At 35.1% G+C, this 25,459-nt stretch overlaps 1 protein-coding gene across 2 annotated transcripts; it reads left to right on the forward strand.

The window, feature by feature from the left end:
• mst1ra (macrophage stimulating 1 receptor a) lies at window positions 1–23,983 on the forward strand. 2 transcript variants are annotated; one of them, XM_056460352.1, is made up of 21 exons: window positions 1–241; window positions 1,750–2,997; window positions 8,077–8,250; window positions 9,361–9,489; window positions 9,965–10,135; window positions 10,558–10,718; window positions 12,048–12,183; window positions 12,902–13,038; window positions 13,163–13,333; window positions 13,440–13,533; window positions 13,907–14,116; window positions 14,334–14,480; window positions 14,578–14,731; window positions 15,689–15,778; window positions 15,902–16,105; window positions 16,206–16,286; window positions 16,479–16,660; window positions 18,306–18,415; window positions 18,538–18,703; window positions 19,687–19,823; window positions 22,396–23,983. In XM_056460352.1, exons 2-21 carry the CDS (start codon window positions 1,807–1,809, stop codon window positions 22,604–22,606), a joined length of 4,056 nt encoding a protein of 1,351 aa, XP_056316327.1. In that variant the 5' UTR covers window positions 1–241; window positions 1,750–1,806; the 3' UTR covers window positions 22,607–23,983. The 2 variants fall into 2 exon arrangements, with proteins under 2 accessions (XP_056316327.1, XP_056316328.1); XM_056460353.1 differs by having other exon boundaries at window positions 1–230.
• The last annotated feature ends 1,476 nt before the right edge of the window (window positions 23,984–25,459 follow it).

Raw genomic sequence — 25,459 nt, forward strand, 5'->3', positions numbered from 1 at the left:
TGAATGGGGGTTTGACCGTGTTTTCTCTCTCTCTCATGCTAATGCGAGAAGTCGAAACCGTCCAGTACGAGGAAACTCGCAAAAAGCAAATTTCATGAGTTCCAACAACAGGTAGGCTAAATAAGTACAATCTCTGTTACCGTTTTCTGTGGAGTTACTGTAATTGACGTTTGAGGACTCTCGCTGACTGTTCATTGGACTTCATTGGAGAAGGAGATAAAAGGCCACAGGTGAGCCTCAGGTAAGTTCACGCACGCACACGTTTTATAATTTTATCCATTTACTTTAACATGTCCGCGACACACGTCACATTTTATTAAACATTTAAGCATGTACGTCTATATATAATGGTATTTCGTGACAAAGTGAAAATCAAATGTGGTTACTCACTGTAATGTTTGTTTATCAGTACATATTGCGCGTAACCATGCATATCAACTATTTGGTTGACACCAATTAGTTTGTTTACAGGTTGTTTTTTCTCTTAAAGCCTACATTACAAATATATTCCAAAAGCAATATATTGCGTAATTTAGTCATTCATTAGCTCGCAGAATTCCGCCTAGTGACTATAGTTTCCGCATAAATATTAAGTAAATATCACATATTTGGAAAACCTTCAAGTATTTTGTTTTTCATAAAAGAGATGGATAAAGACCAATGTTCATAAAGCTTTAGTGGAACTTATAAAATGTGAACACTGAAGTCTCTTTGGAGTGAAGCTGCAGAATCTATACATTTAAATGCAGTCTACTAAAACTCTGATAACTGTGAAATACTCAGTGGTCAAACTGAAAAATCATACTCAAGTAAAAGTGCCACTACTTGCCCAAAATGTAGTGCGAGTAAAACTATAAATATTACTTAAAGTATGAGTAAAAGTTGTCCTTTTAAAAGTACTCAAGAGTAGTGAGGAGTATTACACTGAAAGGTTGATGCTTTTACATGCAGTTTGTGCGTTTATGTGTCTGTAAACCTTTTTTCCTGCATTTAGTGATTGTTTAAGGCCATTTGACGATTTCAGAGAACATACAGTAGGCATCCGTCGTCCTATCAGTGACATGCAGTCTCTGGGTGATTGTAAAGATTTTGGACATCTTCTTGGACACTTTCCAAACATGTCTTCAAATTGTTCATTAGGGTGCAAAATTATTATTAAAATTTGATTGGACTGGAATCGCAGGACAGATTTTTCTAATCCCCATAGACAAGAAAAAAAAATTAAGTAAAGACTGCAGGCTGAAGAAAAATAGTGGAGTGAAAGTACAGATACAGCACTAAAAATGTACTCAAGTGAAAGTAAAAGTACATTTTTTAAACTACTTAGTAAATTACTATTTCTGAGAAAAACTACTCAATTACAGTAGTTTGAGTATTTGAAATCTTTGGATATATTTTCTGCTGGAGATACTGTTAACCTAAAAAAAGAAATGTAAAACAAAATCTTACATCTACCTTAGGAAGGGTATCGCAAAAATATTTGCCAGTTTTAAAACCTTGACTTTTCCAAACCACAGTATGTCTTGAAAATGGTTATCGCGCCATGCCTAATAGTGAGAACTTACAATATAATACAACATTTTAGGGACCATAACTGTATCTAAACTCTCATTTTAGTTTTACTCATCTTTAGCCGTCCTTTAGCCAAGAGACTGTAAAGAGATGGAATGCATGTTGTTCTCATAAAGTTGAAAGCATTTTCACAGTGCACATGCTCGTCTAACATTCACTGTCTTTTTTTATTCAAAGGTTCTGGTTATCTTCATCATGTGTTAGCAGTAAAGCAGTGACATCAGGACAGTGGAGATGTTCATCAGCCCAAAGACCTTGTTAACATGTGTCTGGTTGCAGATACATCTGACCTGTGCCCAAAAAACATGCCCTGCTATCCCACAAATGAATGTAAACTTTTCTGTGACCTACCCAGTCTCCTTTTTCCAAACCACTAACGCCATACAGAACATAGTTTTTAATGAATATTTTGATGAAATTTATGTGGCCTCTCAAAACGTGGTTGAAGCCTTGGACAAAAATCTCACCAAACTATGGGAGTTAAAAACAGGACCAGTTGGCAGTCCAGACTGCCAGACATGTAACTGTGATATTGAGAACGAACCGGGAACATCATTGGACACTGATAACCAAGTTCTTGTTTTGGAGCCTCAGCAGCATCTGGACTTCCTGTACATCTGTGGGAGCACCCAGTATGGAGTCTGTAACAAGCTTGAACTTAATAAAGGCAATATAACCTCTAGCCCCGAATTTTTTTTCAATAAAGAAGCCAACTCACCCTCGGATTGTCCTGACTGCGTGGCCAGTCCTCTGGGAACGAAGGTCACTGTGGTTGATGATGGTTATTCAACATACTTCTTCACAGCAGCCACCGTCAACAGCACCATTGCTGGGTCTTTTGGCAAACACTCACTTTCTATCCGTCGCTTGCTTAACACAGAAAATGGTTTCCATGCCGATGTGAAGTATCTGACTGTTCTTCCCAAATTTCGGGATATATTTACCATTGACTACATCTATACATTTTCCACAACGGAATATGTTTATTTCTTATCTGTGCAATGGGAGAGTCTAATGAAACCAAATGCGAAGTTGCAGACTCATCTCGGGCGTCTGCCGATTAAGGACAGCGAGCTTTGGATGTACAGGGAAATCATTCTGGAGTGCCGCTTCGAGCCTAAACGCAGGAGAAGGAGTTTCAGGGATGTTGTTTACAATTCGGTTCAAGCTGCTCACTTCAGTACAGCAGGCAAAGAGCTGGCTGATGATCTGGGAGTGAGGATAGACAGCCCGATACTGTATGGAGTGTTCGCTGTGACGGATCAAAAGGGCAGTCCAATGAGACAGTCTGCCTTGTGCGCTTTTCCATTGGACTATGTGAACAGTGCCATTGAAAAGGGGGTAGATGCCTGCTGTTCAAGTTCAACAGAGCAGATCTCAAGGGGATTGTGCCATTTCCAGCCCTGTGAAATGTGCCCAGTTGAGGTGAGTTTGTAAATTATACTGCTGGCAATTTAAAAAAAAAACAATTAAAGTTACAGTGAAACCAAAAGGTTTTTGGCTTTTATTATGTGTTTTACCATTATGATTATCTATGATCTAGTGTGCTTTTGTAATGAAGGAGGTTGACAACAAGGGTCAGGCAGGCATGGTTCAAACAGGGACAGACAGTAGCATGTAGATAATTCAAAGAGTGGTCGATTCAACTGGCGATTCGTGGAGGCAGTCAGCAAAACAAACATAAACAGTGAAATAAACAAGGGCTAGCTTGTACAAGAAACATTTACATAATGCACACTCAAGTAACAAGCCAAGATGTGTGTGTGAGAGTTGTGTATATAGTCCATGCCACCAGTCATGATGTGCTTCAGCTGGGTGTGTGTAATCAAGACGTGACCTGGAACTGGTGTGTGACTGCAGGGCATAATGGGATTTGTAGTCCAGTTCAGTGACAGCTGTGATGTGTTGAGTGTCCTCTAGTATGTCTGGTGGGCACTCTATTTGGTGAACGTGAGAGCTCTCAAACCGTTCATTAAATAGATACTTGCATTTAAAACATCAGACTATGACTTTTATTAATATTGATCACTGATTTTATGACATCACTGAGCACATCAGATTTTCTGTCCAATTTGAAGAGTTGCTTATTTTGTGGTCAAATTCCAAGTTACAGACTTAAGTTAAAATTAGTTTTGCTCTTTGCAGTGCAATTTCTGATAAAATTTTCATCAGTTATGACATATTTGATCTCCTAGTCCCACTTTGAATCAGTCACAGGCAGACAGAGAGAGAGAGAGAGATCATGTACTTGCATGTAAATGGCACAGGCATATCTAATAGCTCATAGTAACACGTATGAGCTACCTCTTCACAAATTTGTTCGCATATTTGTGAGATGAGTCTGTCACTGCAGTTGCTATGGTTACTACTAATGTTTGATGGTAGCACAATTATTTTGAATAATGATCGAAACTGAAAAATTGCATTAAACGATTTTATTGCACAACATTCAGACAAGGAATTTCGTACCCTTTTTTTTATACTTATTTTTGGCATTTTTGCTTTTATTTGACAGGACAGTTGGTTTACAGGAAGTGAAGTGGGAGAGAAAGGGGGTAGGATCAGGAAACGTCCACGAGCCGGGATGCGAACTCAAGACCAGAGCACTGGTGTACTATATGTCGACGCACTAACCACTGGGCTATTGCGCCAACTAGGCAATGAATTTTAGCAGAATATTTTTATCCATTTCTCAGTGAATATTTAAACAAAAACATTTATGAAACAGTTATATCCATTAAAATAAGAGTTTGGTCACCTAACAATTTGAGGAATAGAAAGATAATACACACAAGCAAGTTATTTCAAAAATTCTCTAGACTGTTCCTGTGTTATTAAAAAATATTTAATATTTTCTCCCAACATATTACTTGGGTGTAATAACTTTTGTACTTTGATCTTAAGTTTTTTTAAATAAACATTTTCGTCGGTGCCGATAGCCTAAAAGTTTGTGCGTTGATACATAGCATCAAGGTGCTCATGGTGACCCAAGTTTGATTTCCGGCTCGAGATCCTTTGCTGATTCTTCCCCTATATCTACTCCCCACACTTTCCCGTCTGTAAATCTCCACTGTGCTATCACAATAAGGGTGAAAATCCCGACAAAAAACTGTTTAAAAAAAACCATATGAATTCATTTTCAAAAGTGGTGTACTCCTCTATACTGAGCACTGTAGATATCCATAGTTATCCAGTAAAGAGCAGTGAAAAATTCTCTCGGTTTTATTGTGCTCATTTTTTATCACTTAAAACATAACCAACAATGTTAACGTAAATTCAGAAATTATGTACTAATTCTGTGTGTATCTGATTGTTTAAATGCAATATCCCACTAAAGAAAACTGCGGGTCCTGGTTATCTTCAGGATGACATTTTTTTTAACATCTGGCACATCCCACACTTAATGATCAAACCATCCCACACATTTTTATTTTTGTACAAAACAAAACATCAGATGAAATTAGTTTAAAATTTATTTACAATAAAACATTACATTTTGTACATATGGTAGGGCTACTATATTTATATGCAACAGTTCTGTGTCAATTCTAGCAACATTACATCCCTCCTCACCACACAACAACTCAAACTGAATGTGCCTGATGTGAGGTGAGTGGGCTTTACAAACCACTTGTAGAACACACACTTTGTCATCTAACTGACACTGCACCAGTTTTTGCTCATATGCACCAGACATGTTGTCAGACACACACAAAAATCACCATGCATTTATGAAGTGTGCATCACACAGGTGAGTGGGTTTGACAAACCACCTGTAGAAACACACTTCACTCCCCTCTCTCTCAAAAAAAATCCCCAAAACACTCTTTTACTCTAGCTTTTAATTCTCTGAGCTGTTCCGTATATAATTAGCACATCATGTCCGTACTGCCTCTTCGTGTTGATTTGCTGATTGTCTCCTCAGTTGTAAGTTGCTTTGAAAGCATCTGCCAAATGACTAAATGTAAATGTAATGCACATCAACCTTATTGATACATTACATTTATTTAAAATGATTTTCAACTTGAAAGACAATTTGGATTTACAAAAAAGCCTGAATGGAATCTTCTGAAATGGTCTACTGCCATTTTATGTTTGCACCTGTCCTCATCTAGTTTTTAGTCAGAGGGTTTTATGGATTCGGTCTAGTTTATAATACACAACCTGTACCTTAAAAGGAGTGGGCCATAAAATAATTCATGCTAAGCGAAGCTTGCTTCAGGAAATGAGTCATACAAACATTTGATTTTCGTTTAAACTTGACCGTGGACCTGCACTTGCTCAGAGTAGTCTCTATTTTGTTGTTGGATTTGTGAAGTCACTTTTTGTTTTGTAGATACCAGCCAATACAAGCTCAAACATGACCTGTAATACATCACTCGATACCTTACTGGTAGACTGAAAACTTTGTATGGCAGACGTTTGTGCTGAGTTTAGCCTTATCTCTCAGGATCTTAAATAGGCAATGAGTCAAAGCTGATGAATTCAAGAAAGTATGCACTGGCAGGATATTTAATAGTGACGTCAACTGTTTGCTTTTAACCAATAGGAATGGAGATAACGAGAAGGGTGGCTGATATAAAACATGATTTATGGTGCAGATGTCCAGTAGTTTAAGTTTTAATATGTTATAAAATATGTCCGTTGTAAATAATGTCTGGAGGGTTCACACTGTTTTACTCGCATATATTGTTTTTGTGGTTTCCCTTTTAATAGTACAAAAATCTGGTCAGGCATGTTTAGATTAAGAATCTTTTAATTACAGGGCTCGGCTCGCAAAATCTGGTAGCCTGACATCCTGGGGCTATTGTTTTTTTCAGTTGGGCTACTGCTAGGCACGGTAGAGATTTTGGTAGCCCGACTGAAAAAACAATAGCCGGTTACAAATAATGACCGAACACACACTAAAAAAAGTGAAACTAATGTGTCTTAAAGTATATAATGTGTATTTCATTTAAAGTATATAATGTGTCTTTCATCCAATATTTTTGTATTGGATTGAGTGAATAAATGGTTTCTGATGTTTACCTGTTTTATTCCACTTGCAAAAAAAAAAAAAAAGGAAAAAATGAAAGCATTAGTTTTTCTCAAAGTTGTATTTTTACTTTAGTCCATCCAAGTCAGAACTATTGTATAATTTGAGGGAAATTTATCATATTGGCTGTAACAAATTACGGTAATTGTTTTAGGTTGGTTCAAAGCAAAATTATACTTTGATCCAAGGGTAAAAAAGCTAATAAAAATATAAAAAAATCTATGTTGTACCAAAGTAAAAAAAAAAAAAGTATTTTTACTTTGGGACTTTGGTAATAATTTTTTTTCTTGACCACAGTAAATATTTTTGATTTCAATAAAATCTAATTTTCAAGTTTGAACCAAAGTAAATTAAGTTTAATAAAGTCTAAACATTTTAGCTGTTACAAATTACAGTAGTTTTTAAAAGTTGGTTCAAAGTATTATATTTCATTGCATAATCTGAGATATAATTTTTTCAGAGTTATTTAAAATGTTCAACTCCACATTTTACAGCACATACATTTAATATGCTTTTATGTCTGCTAATCACTATGCAAATGAGAATAATTATAGTTACATTAACAATTATTTTTAATATTAAAAATTGTTTTATTCCAAAGACAGATTCTGATGAATAAGCTGATAAACATGCCATCACACATGATTGCTTTTATGAAGGCAGCTCCAAGATGGAGGTCAAGATTTCACAAAAGTTATCATGCAACTTTCAAGAAATTGGAAAGCTGCATACATTGTACAGCATGCACTCTAGAAAACTACTTCTGTTGTTTGTTCGAACCACTTATTTAAAATAAGCTAAAAAAAACACAATTTTTGATTTTTTTTAAAGGGGACAACTAACTGTAATTGCTTCATGTTCAATTCACTTAAATTTGCAAAAACTAATAAGTTAACTTAATTTCTTCATGTTGTCCCAGCACAAATAGATTGTGTGGAGCCCAGCATTTTTTTACAGTGTGTAACACTTTTATTAAGGTGCATGAAAACTTTTTAAAGTCTTTAAAATATGACAACCTAACTTCATTAATCTCCAATGCAATATAGATTAAATCTCGACAGAGTGCACCTATCTCACAAATGCTAATTTGGTACAAGGGTTCAAGCTTTTGTGGCAGGAAATCATTTATTACTGCCAGATGGTGTTTGGAACCTTCTGTGTGCAAATTGTTGCTTCCTTTTCTTTGAAATTACTGCTGAGGTGGAGTTTTTTGTGTCCCCCTTTTGAGGTCAGCAAAAAAGTAAATAAAAAATGTTGACAAGTAAAAATGTGTGTTTTTAAAATGGCTCAATTATAGCTTCAGTTATATAAATGTAAAGTGTATGTTGATGTAATTGTTGATATTGCCAGTTACATTGTGTCAAAAGTGATTTTTTTTATATCTGTTTTTTTCAATGCAGCACAAAACAACACATAAATGATTGATTCGTAAAACACATTCAGTTAAATGTTTTGTTTCATTTGTTCAGAATTCAGACAGTTTGACTTGCAAAACTACTCCCACTATGGTGTCAAAGCCTTACTACAGAGTGGACTTCTTCAATGGGCAGATGAGCAATGTGCTCTTCACCTCTATTCTGGTCTCCACCATTGACACCAAGACTGTGGCTCACATCGGCACGGATCACGGAAGACTTCTGCAGGTTATTAGAGCATCACTCATTCATGTAGAAACAAGTTTGTTTTCAAATATTATAGAAAAAGTGTATAGGGTCATATTTCACCCTGATTTGAATTCAGTTTTACTCTATTTACTCACCTGTGTGTTGTTTTAAATCTGTAAGACACTTTGTTCATCTTTGGATCACAAATGAATAGGTTTATTGAAACCTGATAGATTAATCTACCTGGATTCATTGTCAATTCACTAAGTAATCTAATGCTTAAAAAAAGTTTGTTAAAAGATACAAATACTTAACAATAAATCCAAGCAGTTTTATGTTTTCTCAAGAGACATGATTCTTTCAGAAGCTCAAATGTGCCATGTGGCATGCAATAATAATAAACCTAATTGGTTCTTGCATGTGAAGCATGCTTACACTTCCATGACCAAATTTATAGCATATAGTAAACATTGTTGAATGATCAGTGTTTTAATCTGTTAGCCAGCACTCACTTTTGGGGATTTGCACCTGTACCTAACTTTAAATAGTTACAGTTCTTGACCCCAGTGAACTATAAACATAAATTAGGTATCATTGGAAAGAGCTTTACTATGGTCCATGTAGAAAGTTTCAAGCTAAAAATATGAAAAGTTATACATTATGAAGTAACGAGAAAGAAAATGAATAGAAGCATAAATTACATAAGTTTATCATATAAAGGGATCATGTGTCTTCTGAAAATTAACTGCTCAATTCATATGGATTTATATTTAGATGCAGAATTTTGGGATTAATAGACTTTTGTAAGTGTTAAAAGCCTTTTTAGGGATGTTTCAGAGGCCAATCATTCATTTCAGTCATTCTAAACATCTGCAACCACATATCTGAGGTTATTCCGATTTGATTTATCTCTTTTCCAGATGTTAAAAAGTGTGTATAAAGTCGCATTTTTTCCTCAAGTCATTTTCCAAATTTGGTCATTGACTGAATTTTTGTTGGCTCTGTATTTTGATGGTTATCCTACTATAAACGGATATTGCCTTTATAAGGGCAAACTTATATATATCATATTTGTTTAACTGTGATCCTGTCATTAATCTGTATGTGTATTTCTGACTCTTGACTGACAAAAAGTCTTCTACTTTTCAGATCATTCTGAGCAGATCAATCCCTGTAGTGTTTGCCAACTACTCTCTTGTTGAAGATGCACAGAAAGTGTCACGGATAGCCGCCATTCACTCTTCATTAGAATCTCTGCTCTTTGTTGTTGGAAACAAGGTATGCACTTTTACTCTGTGTAATTTCTGTCGGCAGTGAACTGAAGGTTTAAGGCAAGACACTGCAGGTCAATGAGTGAAAAACAAACTAGCAGTCATCACCATACTTCCATGCTTGATTACATTATGAATCGCAAACATATTTTTGTATTACGAGTGTTCCAAAATGTAATGTTTGAATCATAAAATGAGCCATTTTTATGAAATATGCATCAATTTTCATATATTTCTTGAACAAAAATAAGTCAGGTTAAGATTTCTCATGTCTTTGTTCACATTTGATCACTGCATAGTTAAAAACAATTGTAAACAACAAGAAAAATCACTCTTGTATAAACATTTCTCACTGTAAAAATCTTAAGTATAAAAAATATAAGTATAGGTTTAAAAATCAATCATTCTTGGACTGAAAGTCACTTTTCATCTGCATCTGTTTTTACCTGTCTAATCTTTGTCTTTTAATCTTGTGTTTACAGCTGATAAACGTGTCTCCCAGAGGCCCAGGCTGTACCCATTTCCTCAACTGTTCAGCGTGTTTAGCGGCCCCAAGGTTTATGGGATGCGGCTGGTGTGGTGAAGTCTGTTCCCAACAGCATCAGTGTGAAGATCAGTGGAGCGGCGACTCCTGCCCTCCTGTTATCACCCAGGTAATGCCTTGACAGTGGAGTATGATGAAAATTGGGCAATAAAGGTGACCGTAAACGCTGTCTGTCTATTAAGTTTGCATTTCCCATTATATATAGTGAGTGTATGATAATATAAGGGCCGCTTCAAAGTCATTGTAGTCATATAAGGGCAGGGCTGTGTTAACAACTGCAGTATCTGCTGGACTCTCACCTCTGTCTGACACCAAATGGAATGTTGCTGTTTGCACTATTTTTCCCATTTCAGTACAAAAATGTCACCAAAACTAGGAAAACAATTGAGAAAATGTTAATTCAAAGCTATGTTTTATAGTAAAATAATAATGTGCTAGGCATTTCTAGGTGGTTAGTTTTCTCTCCGAAATACTGAAATGAAGCTGAATTAATGTTTCATTTGTATTTACTACTTTTTTGCACTGTTATAGTTTTTCCCCAGGACGGTGCCCTCAAATGGGACGAGTGAACTTATTCTTTGCGGCTGGAATTTCCAGTCAGCGTCCCGTCCTTCTATCACTCAAATGTCTCATGAGGTCAGAGTGGGAAACAGCAACTGTACAGTTATACCAGAGAAAACCAGTAGCTCTTTGTAAGTAACACATTTTGGATCTTGTCATTACCCTTTTAAATAACAAATGCACATGTGTCCATTTGTGCACCCATTGGTGTTATGTTCTGAAAATGAGGTGTGTTTGGGTCCATTCTTGGCTATTTTTTTTTATTATTAAGCTACGGTCACACTGGACTTTTCTTCCCATAGACTTCCATTCATACGCACGCGAATGCGTCTGACCGGAAACATAAGTTCGTGCGTCACAAGTTCACAAGTTTCGCAGTTCGCTGCATTGCAAAGTTCAAGCTTGTTAAACTGTGACCTACAAAATTGCATCACTTGACTGCTTGAGACCAATCGAGGATCAAAACATGACCTCTCTGGACAGAAATTTTAAATATGGACCAATCGCTCTTTTTAAAAAAATGTCCAATCATCTTGTTTAATCCCGCCCCTTTTCGCAGAGCTGAATGACAGAATTTCGCAAGCTTTAACTCTAGTGTGACTGCGGCATTAAAGTGGATTCGAACATACCCAAGCTGCACCTGTGACCATTAGCTTAGATCACAGGTGTCAAATCCAGTTCCTGGAGGGATGTAGCTCTGCACAATTTAGTTTCAACCCTAATTAAATACACCTGATCAAGTAATTGAGTCTGTCAGGCTTGTCAAAAATCTACTGGTAAGGGTGTTGAAGTAGGGTTGAAACTAAACTGTGCAAAGCTGCGGCCCTCCAGGATCTGAATTTGAAACCTGTGGCGCTTAGATCACATATATATATATATATATATATATATATATATATATATATATATATATATATATATATATATATATATTTATTTATTTATTTATTTATTTATTTATATATATATATATATATATATATATATATATATATATATATATATATATATATATATATATATATATATATATATATATATATATATATATATATATATATATATATTTATTCATATATATATATTTATTCATATATATATATATATATATATTTATTCATATATATATATATATATATTTATTCATATATATATATATATATATATATATATATATATATATATATATATATATATATATATTATTTTTTTATGTAGAAATAAAATAGTTTTTCATTCCTATTTTATTCATTTTTAATATTCTTTTATACATTTTGTGGTAATTTATTTAGTTTCATTGCCTCACCTTAAACTTATTTTTAAATTAATTTGCCAGTAACACTTCATTTCACTTTGTTTTTTCTTCTCTTATTTATATTTTATTTCAGCTATTTCAGTTTTATTTAACATTAGCAGCATTCATGTTATGTTTTGAACATTATTTTCAATTTCTCTCTCAGGCTGGTTTGTAGGGTTGTTGGAGAGGAATCAGGCCTGCAGCAGAGTGTTAACATAACAATCCAAGTGAATGAAAGAAAAGTGGGAAGTGGATACTTCATCTCTGGGAAGGCTGGTATACAAGGCTTCAGTTTTGTGGTACTGTAATTACCAAACCATTCTCAACCTTAATATGTTCACTTGATTATTTGTTTAATTCAGATTTGCGGCCAGATTTACTGACAACCCAGCAGGCACACAACGTCATAAGACGTTAATATTAGGTTAAATTCATCAATATTAGGTGACATCAGGTGACCAAAATTTTATGTCTAGCAAGCGTCTAAGGACAACGTTATTTTGATGTCCGCTGGTTGATTTTAGGTTGTGTTGAAAAGTGACCAAAATCCAACATCGAGCCAACATCTTAAACCAATGTCAAATTGGGGTCAAATACTGACTTTTATTTGTCAGGTATGGCAACCAAAATTCAACGTCTGATAGACGTCATAGTGGTAACGTCCACACAACGTCAAGCTGTAACATCATTAGACGTTGATATTTAGTTGATTTTAGATTGGATGCGGGGTTCTGGTGTCAACCCGCTTTTCATTTCCAAACAAAATGCAACATCAATGGTACAATGTCAATCTGGCATCATGTTGATGTCCTGTGTCTGCTGGGAGTTTGCACCAATGCGTTTCCCTCCCTGATGCAAAATTTATAAGCGGAGAGTCTTAATACACCTGAAAATTTTTTACGTGCTTCAATAGTTGGTGCTTATGCCAATTTGTTAAGTAAATCTGACTCTTAGGGTTAAAAGTACTTCTGATAATTAATTGGATAAGTTATAAATTGATATTATATCTCCCATCAGACTCCAGAATTCACAGATATTAGTCCAAGTTTTGGACCGAAGATTGGAGGAACACTGATCACCCTGTCTGGAAAGCATCTGGATGCTGGTGGAAGCAGAACAATCAGCCTTGGAGACAGAAATTGCCCTGTTGAAAGGTTATTGTGCCAGGTTATGAAATGCACTGTTTAAAAGTTACCATGGTTTAGATATGTAGTAAGTGTAGTATTTAATTTTTAAGCACTTGTCTCTGAGTATTTTCCTCCTGTTGTTTCTCCATAGCGTCTCCAGCGATGGGACTTCTATCGTTTGCCGGTCTGAAGGTGTTGAGGAGACTTCAGAAGTAAATGTGAAGGTTGTAATTGATGGATCAACTATTTCGTCCACAAGAACATTCAGCTACAGGGTGAATCCTGAGGTGACCGGTGTGAACCCCAACTGTGGTTTTAGAAGGTATGTCAACAATTTTATATTTTTATCTGTAAATATACCTATAAAAGTAGTGTGAAAGAGTGATTGAATTGTTTACTGTGTATTTCATGGTCCTGCTATAATGAAGAGGATCAAAAATTATCATCACCGGGCAGAATCTGGACTCTGTTTCTCAAGCCGTAATTAAATACAGAGGCGGCTACAAAGACCCTGTGCAAACCGTAAGACACATTTGTATTTTAAAGAGGCATTTTAAAGGGCCGGTTCACCCAAAGATGAAACTACTGTCATTTACTCACCCTCCACTAGTTCCAAACATTTAGCAATTTCTGTTTTCTTTTGGACACAAAAGAAGATATTTTAAAGAATTTTGAAACATTGATTCAATAGTGTTTTTTTTCCTACTATGAATGTCAATTGCTACCAGTTTCCAACATTCCTCAAAACATCATCTTTAGAGTTAAAAAGAAACTCAAAAACATTTCAAACCACTTGAAGAGTGAGTAAATGGTGAGTTTATTTTTATTTTTGCATGAACTATTCCTTTGAAAGCAGTTAATATGCCATCGCTTATTGAATTCTGCATCTCTTTAGGTGTGTTCTGGTCAAGGGAATCCCACGCAGATGGAGTGTATGAGCCCTGAATGTGAGGAGTCAACAGGAATCCTCTCTGTGGATCTGGATGGAGCCAAAGATCTCCAATCTCAGACTTTTACCTGCCATGCTAATGGAGAACCCATCCCATTTGAAACAGAGGACCGTGTGCTGGAGCTCAGCCCAGGCCAGGATGAAGTCTCTCTGCATGTGCGTCTTCAGTTGAATATTGGTTATGTGGTATCAATAATGTTTGATGAGGCACAATCAGAGTCAAATATTAGCAGAAATTAATTCTGCCAATACTCTAATGACTGCTAATTAGCATGTAGCTACTTATAAAACATATAACGTCTTAAGTGGATGATCAGAATAAAGTGAATACACTGTATAATACACTAAATATCATCCTTTATTTTTATTTCAGCACAAGAAACTGGCTTTGGTGTCTGGTTGCATGGAAATCATTATGACAGTTAATGGTGTGGATTGCAACGCTAAAGTTCTGGACAATGAGATCACTTGCAGGATCCCCAAAAATCTGACTATCCCCCGCCAAGGGGCGCCAGTCAAGGTTAGAGTCTGCAAACTATTAAACTCAGCTTTGAAATGTTCAAGATGACCCTGCATTTCACTGGTGATGCATTGCTCTGTCACTTTGTTGTTCTCAGGTTTTAGTGAACAGAGAAGAGCATGACATTGGTGTGGTTGTAATGAAGAACAGCAACTTAATTGTGGGTGTGGTGCTGGGCATCTTAGCTGCAGTTGGTGTGGGAGCAGCTATCGTCTATGTTGCCATGGCTCAAGAGCGAAAGAAAAAGAAAGGTAAGTCTGTTCTTCCCTTAATACATTTTTGTGCCAAACAGAGGTATCTGTTGTAAATATGTAAATATTTTCAGAACTCAAACAAATGACTCCACCTTCATTCTGTACCATTTTTCAGGATTTTAATTCTTTAAGTTGGTTTACACAGTGCCACTGTTGTTATTGATGGAATAAGCACAACTAAATCTTGCATATATTAAATGCTAAACCACTTTCTATTATGATTACAGTCTTGGATAAATCTGTGATTATGAATTACAAAAATGTTGGTATACGATAATTATTGTGCAGGGTCACTAAAACGCATAGAAATTTCTTAGTATATACATACAAAACAAACCCTCATACAGCCACATTACATTATACATCATTATAAACATAGAATTAGATTGCTCTAAAACAAAGTATTTGGTCAAACTTGAGAAAATGCCACTAAAATTGTAATATTGTAATTACAACTGTGCTGTAGCTTTACTGTAAAATTGTTGTAAATTTTACAGTAAAACTATACACTAAAAAGTTATAAAGTATACTGTACATATTATACAGTACATATTATACAGTACTGGCTAGTTTGGTTTCCAGTAATACTGTAAAATTTACAGGTGAACTGTAAGTTAATAATTACTATTGTGTTGGAAAAACTACAGCACAGTTTTAATTTGTTAATTTACAGTGCACTTGTACATTTTGGCAGTAATACTGTAAAATTGACCAGTAATACTGTAAATTTTACAGCAATTTTTACAGTGTAGAGAAAAAGACACAAATGTACATACACAAGGGTTAAGCAAATGTTAAAATATTACATGAAATGGTTGCTTTAATTGTACCTTTAGTGAAATTTTTTAGAAAGAAATATCAACTATCATAATTATGTTTTTTTTATTAAAATAAAAACTTGGCAAAATGATGTAAATTTGAATGTTTAAAAAATACCTTATGTTTGATTGGCAGCTGCGCTTGTTGAGGTTCGACTGTCCATGCATTCAAATCGCACTACAGCAGAGAATTATGACAGATCACCTGATGGCGACTACAGAAGGGGTGAGACAAGCTAACATCAATTATTTTTGTTAAAATATTGACCCTGGCAATAGTTATAATTTAAAGATAATGTAGTTCAACTTGGTACTACTCATCCATTTTTCAACCTACACAAACCTGCAGGTCTGTCAGTTTCTCCATTTCATGGCTCGGGCACCACATTCACCAGTCTGCCATATGCCGGCTCTATGGACTCTGCAGCAGCTCCTCTGATGCACCGACAGGTCTCCATGTCTGCTCTCCGGCCAGATCTGCTGGAGGAGGTCAAGAATGTTTTAATCTCACCCGATAAGATCAAAATCCAGCATGAACAAATCATTGGCAAAGGTGACAATTCATCTGGTTTTACATTATGATTTTTATATAGCTGGTTTAATAATGGTTTAATAGCATGCCATCTTTCTGTTCCATCTCAAATCTTTCTCAGGTCATTTTGGAACAGTGTATCATGGATATCTTACTGAAAGTGATAACAAAGAGATCCACTGTGCAGTCAAATCACTGAATAGTAAGTAATTTAGCACTTGTTTTAAAAATTGTGGTCGATAAAATTAGATATATTATATTATATTATATTATGTAGCTAAATTATGTAAAAAAATACAAATAAAGCATTTAAAAATATGAAAAAAAATATTAGTTCTTAGTTAATCATCACCACTGCTTAAAAGACAACATGAAACGTGTTTTTTCTTGAAAGGGATCACTGACCTGGAGGAGGTGGAGCAGTTTTTAAGAGAAGGACTCTTCATGAAGGCCTTCCACCATCCTCACGTCCTGTCTCTTTTGGGCATTGTGCTTCCCAGCGATGGACTTCCTCTGGTTATCCTGCCCTACATGAAACACGGTGATCTCCGGCATTTCATCCGCTCTCCAGAAAGGGTAAGCAAGCACATTCATTATGTATCTTTCTTCCATTTAATGTGTAAAAATGGGGCTGGAAAACAGCACAAGTAACAAAAAAAAAGTTGGAGTAAACAAAAGGTTAAAAAATTTGAATATTGTATTAATATTTGTAAATACTGTTAATACAGTCAATGTGCATGGTTTCTTTTAAGATTAAAAATCAGCATTATTTGACCACGTATACATTATTTTATGCATTTTTGTTTTTTTGTTTATGTTCATACACGTTTAAGGACATCACATTAAAAAGGGCTGGATGGAAATGCCAAGATACATGTACAGTTGAAGTCAGAATTATTAGCCCCCCCATTGATTTTTTTTTATTTATTTATTTTTTTTATATATTTCCCCAATGATGTTTAACAGGGAAATTTTCACAGTATGTGTGATAATATTCTTTCTTCTGGAGAAAGTCTTATTTTTTTTTTATTTTGGCTAGAAAAAAGCAGTTTTTATTTTTTTTTAAAACAATTTTAAGGTCAAAATCATTAGCCCCTTTAAGCTATATATTTTTTCAATTGTCTACAGAACAAACCATCGTTATACAATAACTTGCCTAATTATATTAACCCGCCTAGTTAACCTAATTAACCTAGTTAAGCCTTTAAATGTCACTTTAAGCTGTATAGAAGTGTCTTGATAAATATCTAGTAAAATATTATTTACTGTCATCATGGCAAAGATAAAATAAATCAGTGATTAGAGATGAGTTATTAAAACTATTATGTTTAGAAATGTGCTGAAAAAATCTTCTCTCCATTAAACAGAAATTGGGAAAAAAATAAACAGGAGGGCTAATAATTCTGACTTCAACTGTAAAATATACATAGGGAAACGGGGTAAAATACTGTATAAAGTATAACAAAGAAATGAAGGACACCTGGAGACACAATCGTGGACAACCAATCAGCATCAGTGACTTTACAAAATGACTACAGGAAAAGGAACCAAATAGACTTACAAAGTAAAAGTCCACATACAAAACAGGGATCATGTGACAGAGAATGAGGATCACTATATCATGTGTCTAGAATCTGAAGCATCCTGCCCTTTAAACTATTAATAGATGCTGAATCTGAGTTACTTGTTTATACAATGTTTTATATCTGGTGAAGGGCACATGGATCGCTATATTGGGGATAAATGATTCAAACTAAAAAAACACTGTACATTCATGCTTTCCATTGGAGTGAATGAAGTGTGGTTTTGCATTTGTGTCATGCAAACCACTGAAGTGCACACAGAATGCTCGTGACCGAAGCGGATCATGCACAAGTTGGAGCATACCACAAAAACATATCGGATTCATTTAAATTTTACCAAAAACTTTATATTATGTAGCAATATAGAGGAGATGAAGTAATGAAAAGGATGGGCAGACTCTGCATTACTGTTTTTGTGTGGCTGTCATAAGCAACTGTAACTCAACAGCTATAGCTAAGGTGTGATTAAACTCTTATTAGCTGTTTTTAAAATGGTGAGGGGTTTTTAGAAATGTCCCGCCACATCTTCCTTTCTCAGTGTAAGCTACATCAATACATTGATTAACATTGCAGTTAAATCAAGTGCCCTTACTTAAATGTTTCACTGAAAATCATGAAAATGTATTATTCATGTTTAGAGTCCCACAGTGAAGGATCTGATTGGCTTCGGGCTTCAAGTAGCCAAAGGAATGGAGTATCTCGCAAACAAGAAATTTGTGCACAGAGATCTTGCTGCACGCAACTGTATGTAAGTAACAGATGAAAGTATGTAAATGCCAAACTGAACAAATTGAAGCAAAAATATTTTTTGCTTTACAATATTTATAGAAAAACTAATCCCTTAAAACTTGATTAATCCTCTTCTGGTAGGCTGGACGAGTCATTTACAGTGAAAGTGGCTGACTTTGGCATGGCACGTGATGTCTATGACAAGGAATACTACAGCATCCAGGACAGCAAGAAAGCGAAGCTGCCAGTCAAATGGATGGCTTTAGAAAGCCTGCAGACACAGAAATTCACCACCAAATCAGATGTGGTACGTTTGAAATTGGACAATCTTTTCAACAAACACCGTTTAGAACTCAATAGGTTTTTTTTCATGTAATTATGTTTGTTACTTAAAGAGAAAATGTTTAAAGGGCTCCTATTTTACCCTTTTTACAATTGTCTCCAGAATGTGTCTGTTTCAGCTCAAAATACCCATCAGATCATTTATTAAACCCTGCTGAATATGTCAATTTTGGAGTAAGATTACATTGTAGCTGTTTTGATGCCTGTGCCTTTAAATGCAAATGAGCTGGTTCCCACATGCGTTTCTGCGATTGTACTGTCTTGTATTTTTTACAAACATGCACTGTTTTAAAAACGTTTTAATCTTGTAAAACTCATTCTTGAGGTGCAGCTGATCACAGTGAGTTGGAACAGATCTTTTAATTCCAGTTTCTTTGCAAATCCTGTTCTGTGGACATGTTTATATGCATTACTAAGGAGACATGTTAATACGCAGCTGTCAATCAATTCGGGGGACTGTGAAAACTCCACTCCTACGTCAGGTTGCAGTGGGCCTCAAAATCGCTGGGATTTGGATCCTATTTTAACGTCAAGAAATTTTTAAAAAGAAGACTTTTTGTGTGTATATCACTCCAATGTGACTGTGGACACACTAAACCTACACAAAGTTCTACTTAAACAGTGAAGTTGATTTTGCGTTATAGGTACCCTTAAATAAATGCACCAAATAGAGAAATTTTCATTCCCTCTGTTTGATAGACAGCCTATTAGTAAGTACTGTAGATATGAAGAATAGACTGCAAAAGATTGTTTAAATATTATATATTAAGTGTAATTTTATATATAAGTATAATTTGTATTCGTTTACCTGCAGAGGATAAGGTTTATGGGCGATTCTGCTGTCCAACACCAGGGGGCGATAAAAATGTTTTTGATCAGTTTGACAATATGACACAACTTTTTTATACAACATGCATCCATACAAACAGATGCTCTTCTTCCCTGTAGTGGTCTTATGGAGTGTTGATGTGGGAGTTGTTGACGAGAGGAGCCAGTCCGTATCCTGATGTGGACCCTTATGACATCACGCCTTATTTGATGCAAGGCCGTCGACTGCCACAGCCGCAGTATTGCTTTGATTCTCTGTAAGTCTTTTTTTTTTAGTTGCCTTTTATTTTAAAGAGTACATATCATGTCAAGCTCAGAATGTCTTTGGGCTTTTGAGGTTTTTCTGACATATTTCAGCAACCACTGATATTTCAGGCATTTAAAATTAATACATTTATGAAAGCTGAATAAATACGCATGGCAGGATTGGGCAATATTTGGCAGATATACAACTGTTTATTCTAGAATCTGAGGGTAAATATTAAATACTAAGGATTGAGAGATTAGCATTTACAATTGTCCATATTAAGTTCTTAGCAACGCATATTACTGATCAAAAATAAAATTTTGACACTATGAATTTGATCAAATCTCTTCATGGAACTTTATCTTTAATTCATATGTATTAGCTTAACCAGTCAAAAAATATCAATACTGAAAGATACACCACGGCTGCTTTCATTTACAAACTGTAGTATTGTAATTGTAAAATATTATTACAATATAAAATAACAGTGTTCTATTTGATTAGATGTTCAAATGTAAATAATTCATATGTTGGTGAAGCTGAATATTTGGCATTTTTACATCTTTCTTTAGTGTCATATAATCCTTCAGACATCATTCTGATATGCTGATTAAGGGTGCTTTCACACTTGGTTCAGTTGCCTGGACCGAACCCAAGTTCAATTGTCCCTCCTTGCCGCCTTGTCGTCTGGTTTGTGTTCACACTGTCTTTTTTCCTTCTGAACCCCGGTATGCTTGCGTCATCAAGCTGCTGTTTTGTGTACAGCTGTTGCTAGGTGACGGCGATGAAAGCAAAGCAGCAAAATGGAGACGTTCGCATATCACGTTGCATATCACGGTCAATCTGCTTTTATTAAATTTTTTGCTTTTGTTACCAAAACCAAGAGTCACACTCTGCCGCAACAAATATTAAAAACGTTCAGAACATCACACGATGTCTGCATAAGTGGTTTTTGGTGGAGACAAACAGACATCATTACTGTTTGCACTGGGTCAGTTCCGTTTGACGCCAAGATAGGTGATACACAGACATACACACTCGAATGAGCGTTATGAAAACTAAAGTTTGTTGTACATTTGGCGGTTCACTTTCGTCATTTGGTACGATTGCATTCATACCAGTAGTGAACCGTACCAGAGTTCGCACAAACCGTACCCCAGACCACTTCTTTCAGGCGGACTCGAGTACGGTTCACAGGTGCAGTGTTCACACTACCTAAACGTAGTGTACTTTGATGTCAAACAAACCCGGATGGGGACCAAAAGTGCTAGTGTGAAAGCACCCTTAATCATCAAAAACATTCCTTATTATTACCAATGTTGAAAAGAGTTTTTGATGTGGAACTCTTAATAAAAGACCGTTTAAATGTTTAGAATTAAGAACTTAAAAAGAGAGATTTCAATATATTTATTTATCAATTTATTAGTAGAGGTGTTTTAAAAGATTGAAAGTGATTATAAAGACTTTACAAAGACAAGGAATTATCATTTCCAATACATGCGTTCTATTCATCAAATAATCCTGTAAACATATATCACAGTTTCCACAGAAATATTAAACATAAAAAAACAATAACCATCCTAAATATTTAGGCACCAGATCAACATATTAAAATGTTTTCTGAAGGATCATGTGACTCTAAAAACTGAGTAATGATGCTGAAAACAGCTTTGCCATCACAGAAATAAATCAAATGTAGAAATATATTTAAATGAAAAATACATTTTAAATGCTATAAAATTACTGTTTCTTGAAAAAAACAAAGTCCATGTGAACTGGACGTTGCTGAGACTTTTATTTCAGTATATTGATGTACTTGCAACTGAAACAGAAGATTGAGTAGGCTTTCTTTTCATTCGCTCATAGCAAACTAATGGTAAGAGAGGTTATTAATATGCAGTTGACGTCAACAGAAGCACCTCCACATAGGGCTGGGCCGATAAACAATATTGTATCAAAAATTGATGTCAATAGCAATGATAACTTTTTTACTCTGTATTGATCAAAGAGCCAATCACAGAGCAGAAATGTGCAACAATGGGAATCTAGAAGCGTGTTGATATTAGAGATGTCGACAATTTATCAGCTAAAAACATGTTATGGTTTTCAATGGACTCTCAATTTTTTGTGGCTTCAGTCATTGATGGGGTACTCTTTTAAATCTGGAAGCATTAACAACATGCATATTGAAATGTATATCGTTATCTAATATCTTCAATATGGAAAATAATTATCGAGATTGCATTTTTGCCATATCGCCCAGCTCTACCTTCACAAAGGTGTTAGCAAATGGTCAGACTTTCATTGAAAATTATCAAAACAAAATTTCTTTCAGTGAATACATTTGCACAGTTTAATTATTGACTTTAAGAAAAACAACATGAGCTAGCAAAATAAACAGCAAATTCTGATTTCATGCAGACTTTTTTCAAGACTGCTAGTGTATTTCTATGTGACTAAAACCATTAGTTAGAAAATAAAATTGAAAACGGAGTAGAAATACCCAGTTTTACAGGTAGCACCTACAAACCAAAGCAATAAATGGAAGAAGGAAAAAAATGGTTATGGATTGTGTATTGCAGCTGGTCAGTTCTGATGCAGTGCTGGCATCCTGAGCCCGAGAAGAGGCCGGGTTTCACTACACTCGTGCAGGCCGTTCAGGAAATCCACTCCGGCCTGGACGGGGAGCATTACATCAACCTCCAGATCACCTATGTGAATCTGGACCAGCCTCGACCGTATCCATCACTGTGTCCCGCTACACCCGCACACTCAGACCAGTCCTCCACCTGAAGAAGAGCGTGCACTGAACATCAGCTGCTGGATTTAAAGGAGGATTCCAAAAAACATTCACCATTCTGTGTGTGCGTTTTGTGAACTCGTGTCTTTTGGGATTTTAAGCGTTTGGGCTAGTGCACTTTTAAAATGAATGTCTTTGATCAGGTTTTTATACATTTTTTAAACACGTGGTATTGTTTCTTACTCTAGATAATGGAATTTGTAACATGCTTACAGTTTTTAACACTGTCCAGACGCAATCCAATAGGATTTTTCAGCAACAAGCAATTTTTACGTCCACCTGCACTGTAAAAAAATTATATACCACACTGTGAAGAAATTCTTGTTGCCTTAATTTTTTAAGTTGAATCAAGTTAACTTTTTCTTGTCATCTCAACTTAAATAAATCAAACTGACAAAAAATATTAAGACTTAAATATTAACTTAAAAATGGAGTTAAAACCCGATTTACTTATTAAAATAAGTTAAAGTAACATAAAAACATTTGTAGCCATGACTTTTTGTTATAGCAATGTTTACAGTGCAAAAAGTCATGGCTACAAATGTTTTCATGTTCATTCTTTCATTTTCCTTCGGCTTAGTCCCTTTATTCATCAGGAGTCGTCACAGTGGAATGAACCACCAACTTATCCAGCATATGTTTTACACAGCGGATGCCTTTCCAGCTGCATCCCAGTACTGGGAAGCATCCATATACACTCATTCACACACATACACTACGGCCATTCATTCATTCATTCATTCATTTTAATTTCGGCTTAGTCCCTTTATTAATCAGGGGTCGCCACAGTGGAATGAACTGCCAACTTATCCAGCATATGATTCACACAGCGGATGCTTTTCCAGCTGCAACCCAGTACTGGGAAACATCCATACACACTTGTTCACACACACCCGTCGGCCAATTCAGTTTTTTTTCAATTCACCTATAGCGCATGTCTTTGGACTGTGGGGGAAACCGGAGCACCCGAAGGAAACTCACGCCAACACAGGGAGAACATGCAAACTCCACACATAAACGCCAACTGACTTAGCTGGGACTCAAACTACCGTGTCGTCCATGTTTTTATGTAATTTAAACTTATTTTTTTAAGTTAATCAGGTTCAGACTAACTTTTCTAAGTTATGCAAAGTTTATTTTGAATTGTTTTTAGTCAGTTTGGTTGATATTGAATTTGAGGTGACTAGAAAAGTTCATTTGATTCAACTTAAAAATGAAAGCAGTAGGAGTGTTTTACAGTGTGCTTGTGACAATCATACGAGCAGAAAGAATACTTGAAATATAGATTTCATAAATTTATTTGACTTGTTTGTGATATATTTTTAAGTGTACATAAAGAAATAAAACAGCAATATGATGTTTAAATTAAATTACAGCTGTTTCAACTTATAATATGTTCAGGTCTGTTTTTGAGAAGAAGAGGAACATTTTCAATCAAATATTGTAAAAACTGCAGAATTTGGTAAGTACTTCAGGGCTTTTTTTCAGTTTTGTTTGAATTATTTTTAAAAGATAACAAACATTTATTAAAAAAAAATTATAATTTGTAAAAAAAAATAATTATCTGACCGATATTGGTTGTTTTTCACTGCTTTTGAAGAATTTTTGAGTTATGCTGTACTTATTATCATGTCAGAATCAACAAAAAATTACATTCTGTATTTAAAGGAAAATCACAAAGACAATCCACATTCTTTGTGTGCATCTGAAATGGTTATACTATTTTGAACTGAAAGTGTTAGTTAACCCAAAAATTGAAAAAATTGTTATTAATTACTCACAAATTAATTAAAAAACTACAAATTAATTATTTTAGGTGCAATCTGAAATTTGGTATTTAAAAATACCAAAGCCTTTATTCAACAGCATGCATCTGTTTGAAACAAAACACGGGCACATCTGAGCTACATGAACTGTTGAATAAAGTCATCATTTTTGTTTTATCATTGATATTTTATTAAAGAATGATGCTTCTCAAATGTCATTTTATTTATCTTGCAGAATTATTATAGGACTGTTGGTTTTATGTTCCCCAAAATTAAATTCTACTGGAAGTTAATAGTCTTTAATAATAGTAAAGTAAGCACAGTAAAATAATGGCAACTAACCACAAATTAACAGTGTTTTGCTTCACCGTCCAGTTTAATCATGGTATTCGTAGTTATCTTTCCTAGTCACTAGAGGTCGCTATACCTCAGGTTTTCTAATGCCACACGTAACATTATTAGTGCTTCCGTTGTGTCAAGGTTTTGTCCTAAACTGCAGTGACTCACAGAGTTGACACATTAGGAAGAAACGCAACACCTAAATGCCATGGTCATGAAATTCTGAGTCGGTCCTGTATATCAGTCAGACTGCTTGCATTGATCTCATTCAAATCATTTCAATTTGAATCCCAGTCACAATCCACAAGTGAACTGTTTCAGCATCGTGTTGTAGACTATATGCTTTCATAATAGTGCAGTGATTTAGCACTGCGATTAAATTAATGAAACAATTAAAAGAAATCTCTTAAGATCTCTCAAGTCTAAAGTTGACCTTCAGTCTCCACGTCTTGTCAAAAAGCATCCTGTCTGGCACCACCATTGTGATGGTATCGTCACCTTTTCAAGATCCAGACTTTTGACAGGTAAAATTACATTCTATCCTACTTTTTTCATGTGTACAACCCCTTCAACAAGTTGGTTACGTTTTTGTAAAATTCTATACAACTGAGTATTTGTGATTTGTTAATTGTCTTAAAATGTATTTAATTGACAGAAGTACAAAGAAGAACTTTCCAGTGTTTTCATAGGCCAAATAAATTGTATTCTGTGTGTGTGTGTATATATATATACATACACACA

This window comes from Danio aesculapii, chromosome 6, assembly GCF_903798145.1.
Source record: "Danio aesculapii chromosome 6, fDanAes4.1, whole genome shotgun sequence".
NCBI classification, from domain to species: Eukaryota; Metazoa; Chordata; class Actinopteri; order Cypriniformes; family Danionidae; genus Danio; species Danio aesculapii.

Excerpts from the sequence above, each read along its gene's own strand:
- mst1ra (XM_056460352.1), top strand. The coding sequence starts at position 1,807 with ATGTTCATCAGCCCAAAGACCTTGTTAACATGTGTCTGGTTGCAGATA. Across the intron at positions 9,490-9,964 it reads TCTTTGTTGTTGGAAACAAG|CTGATAAACGTGTCTCCCAG; the intron begins GTATGCACTTTT and ends TTGTGTTTACAG. Across the intron at positions 15,779-15,901 it reads TGATGGCGACTACAGAAGGG|GTCTGTCAGTTTCTCCATTT; the intron begins GTGAGACAAGCT and ends ACAAACCTGCAG.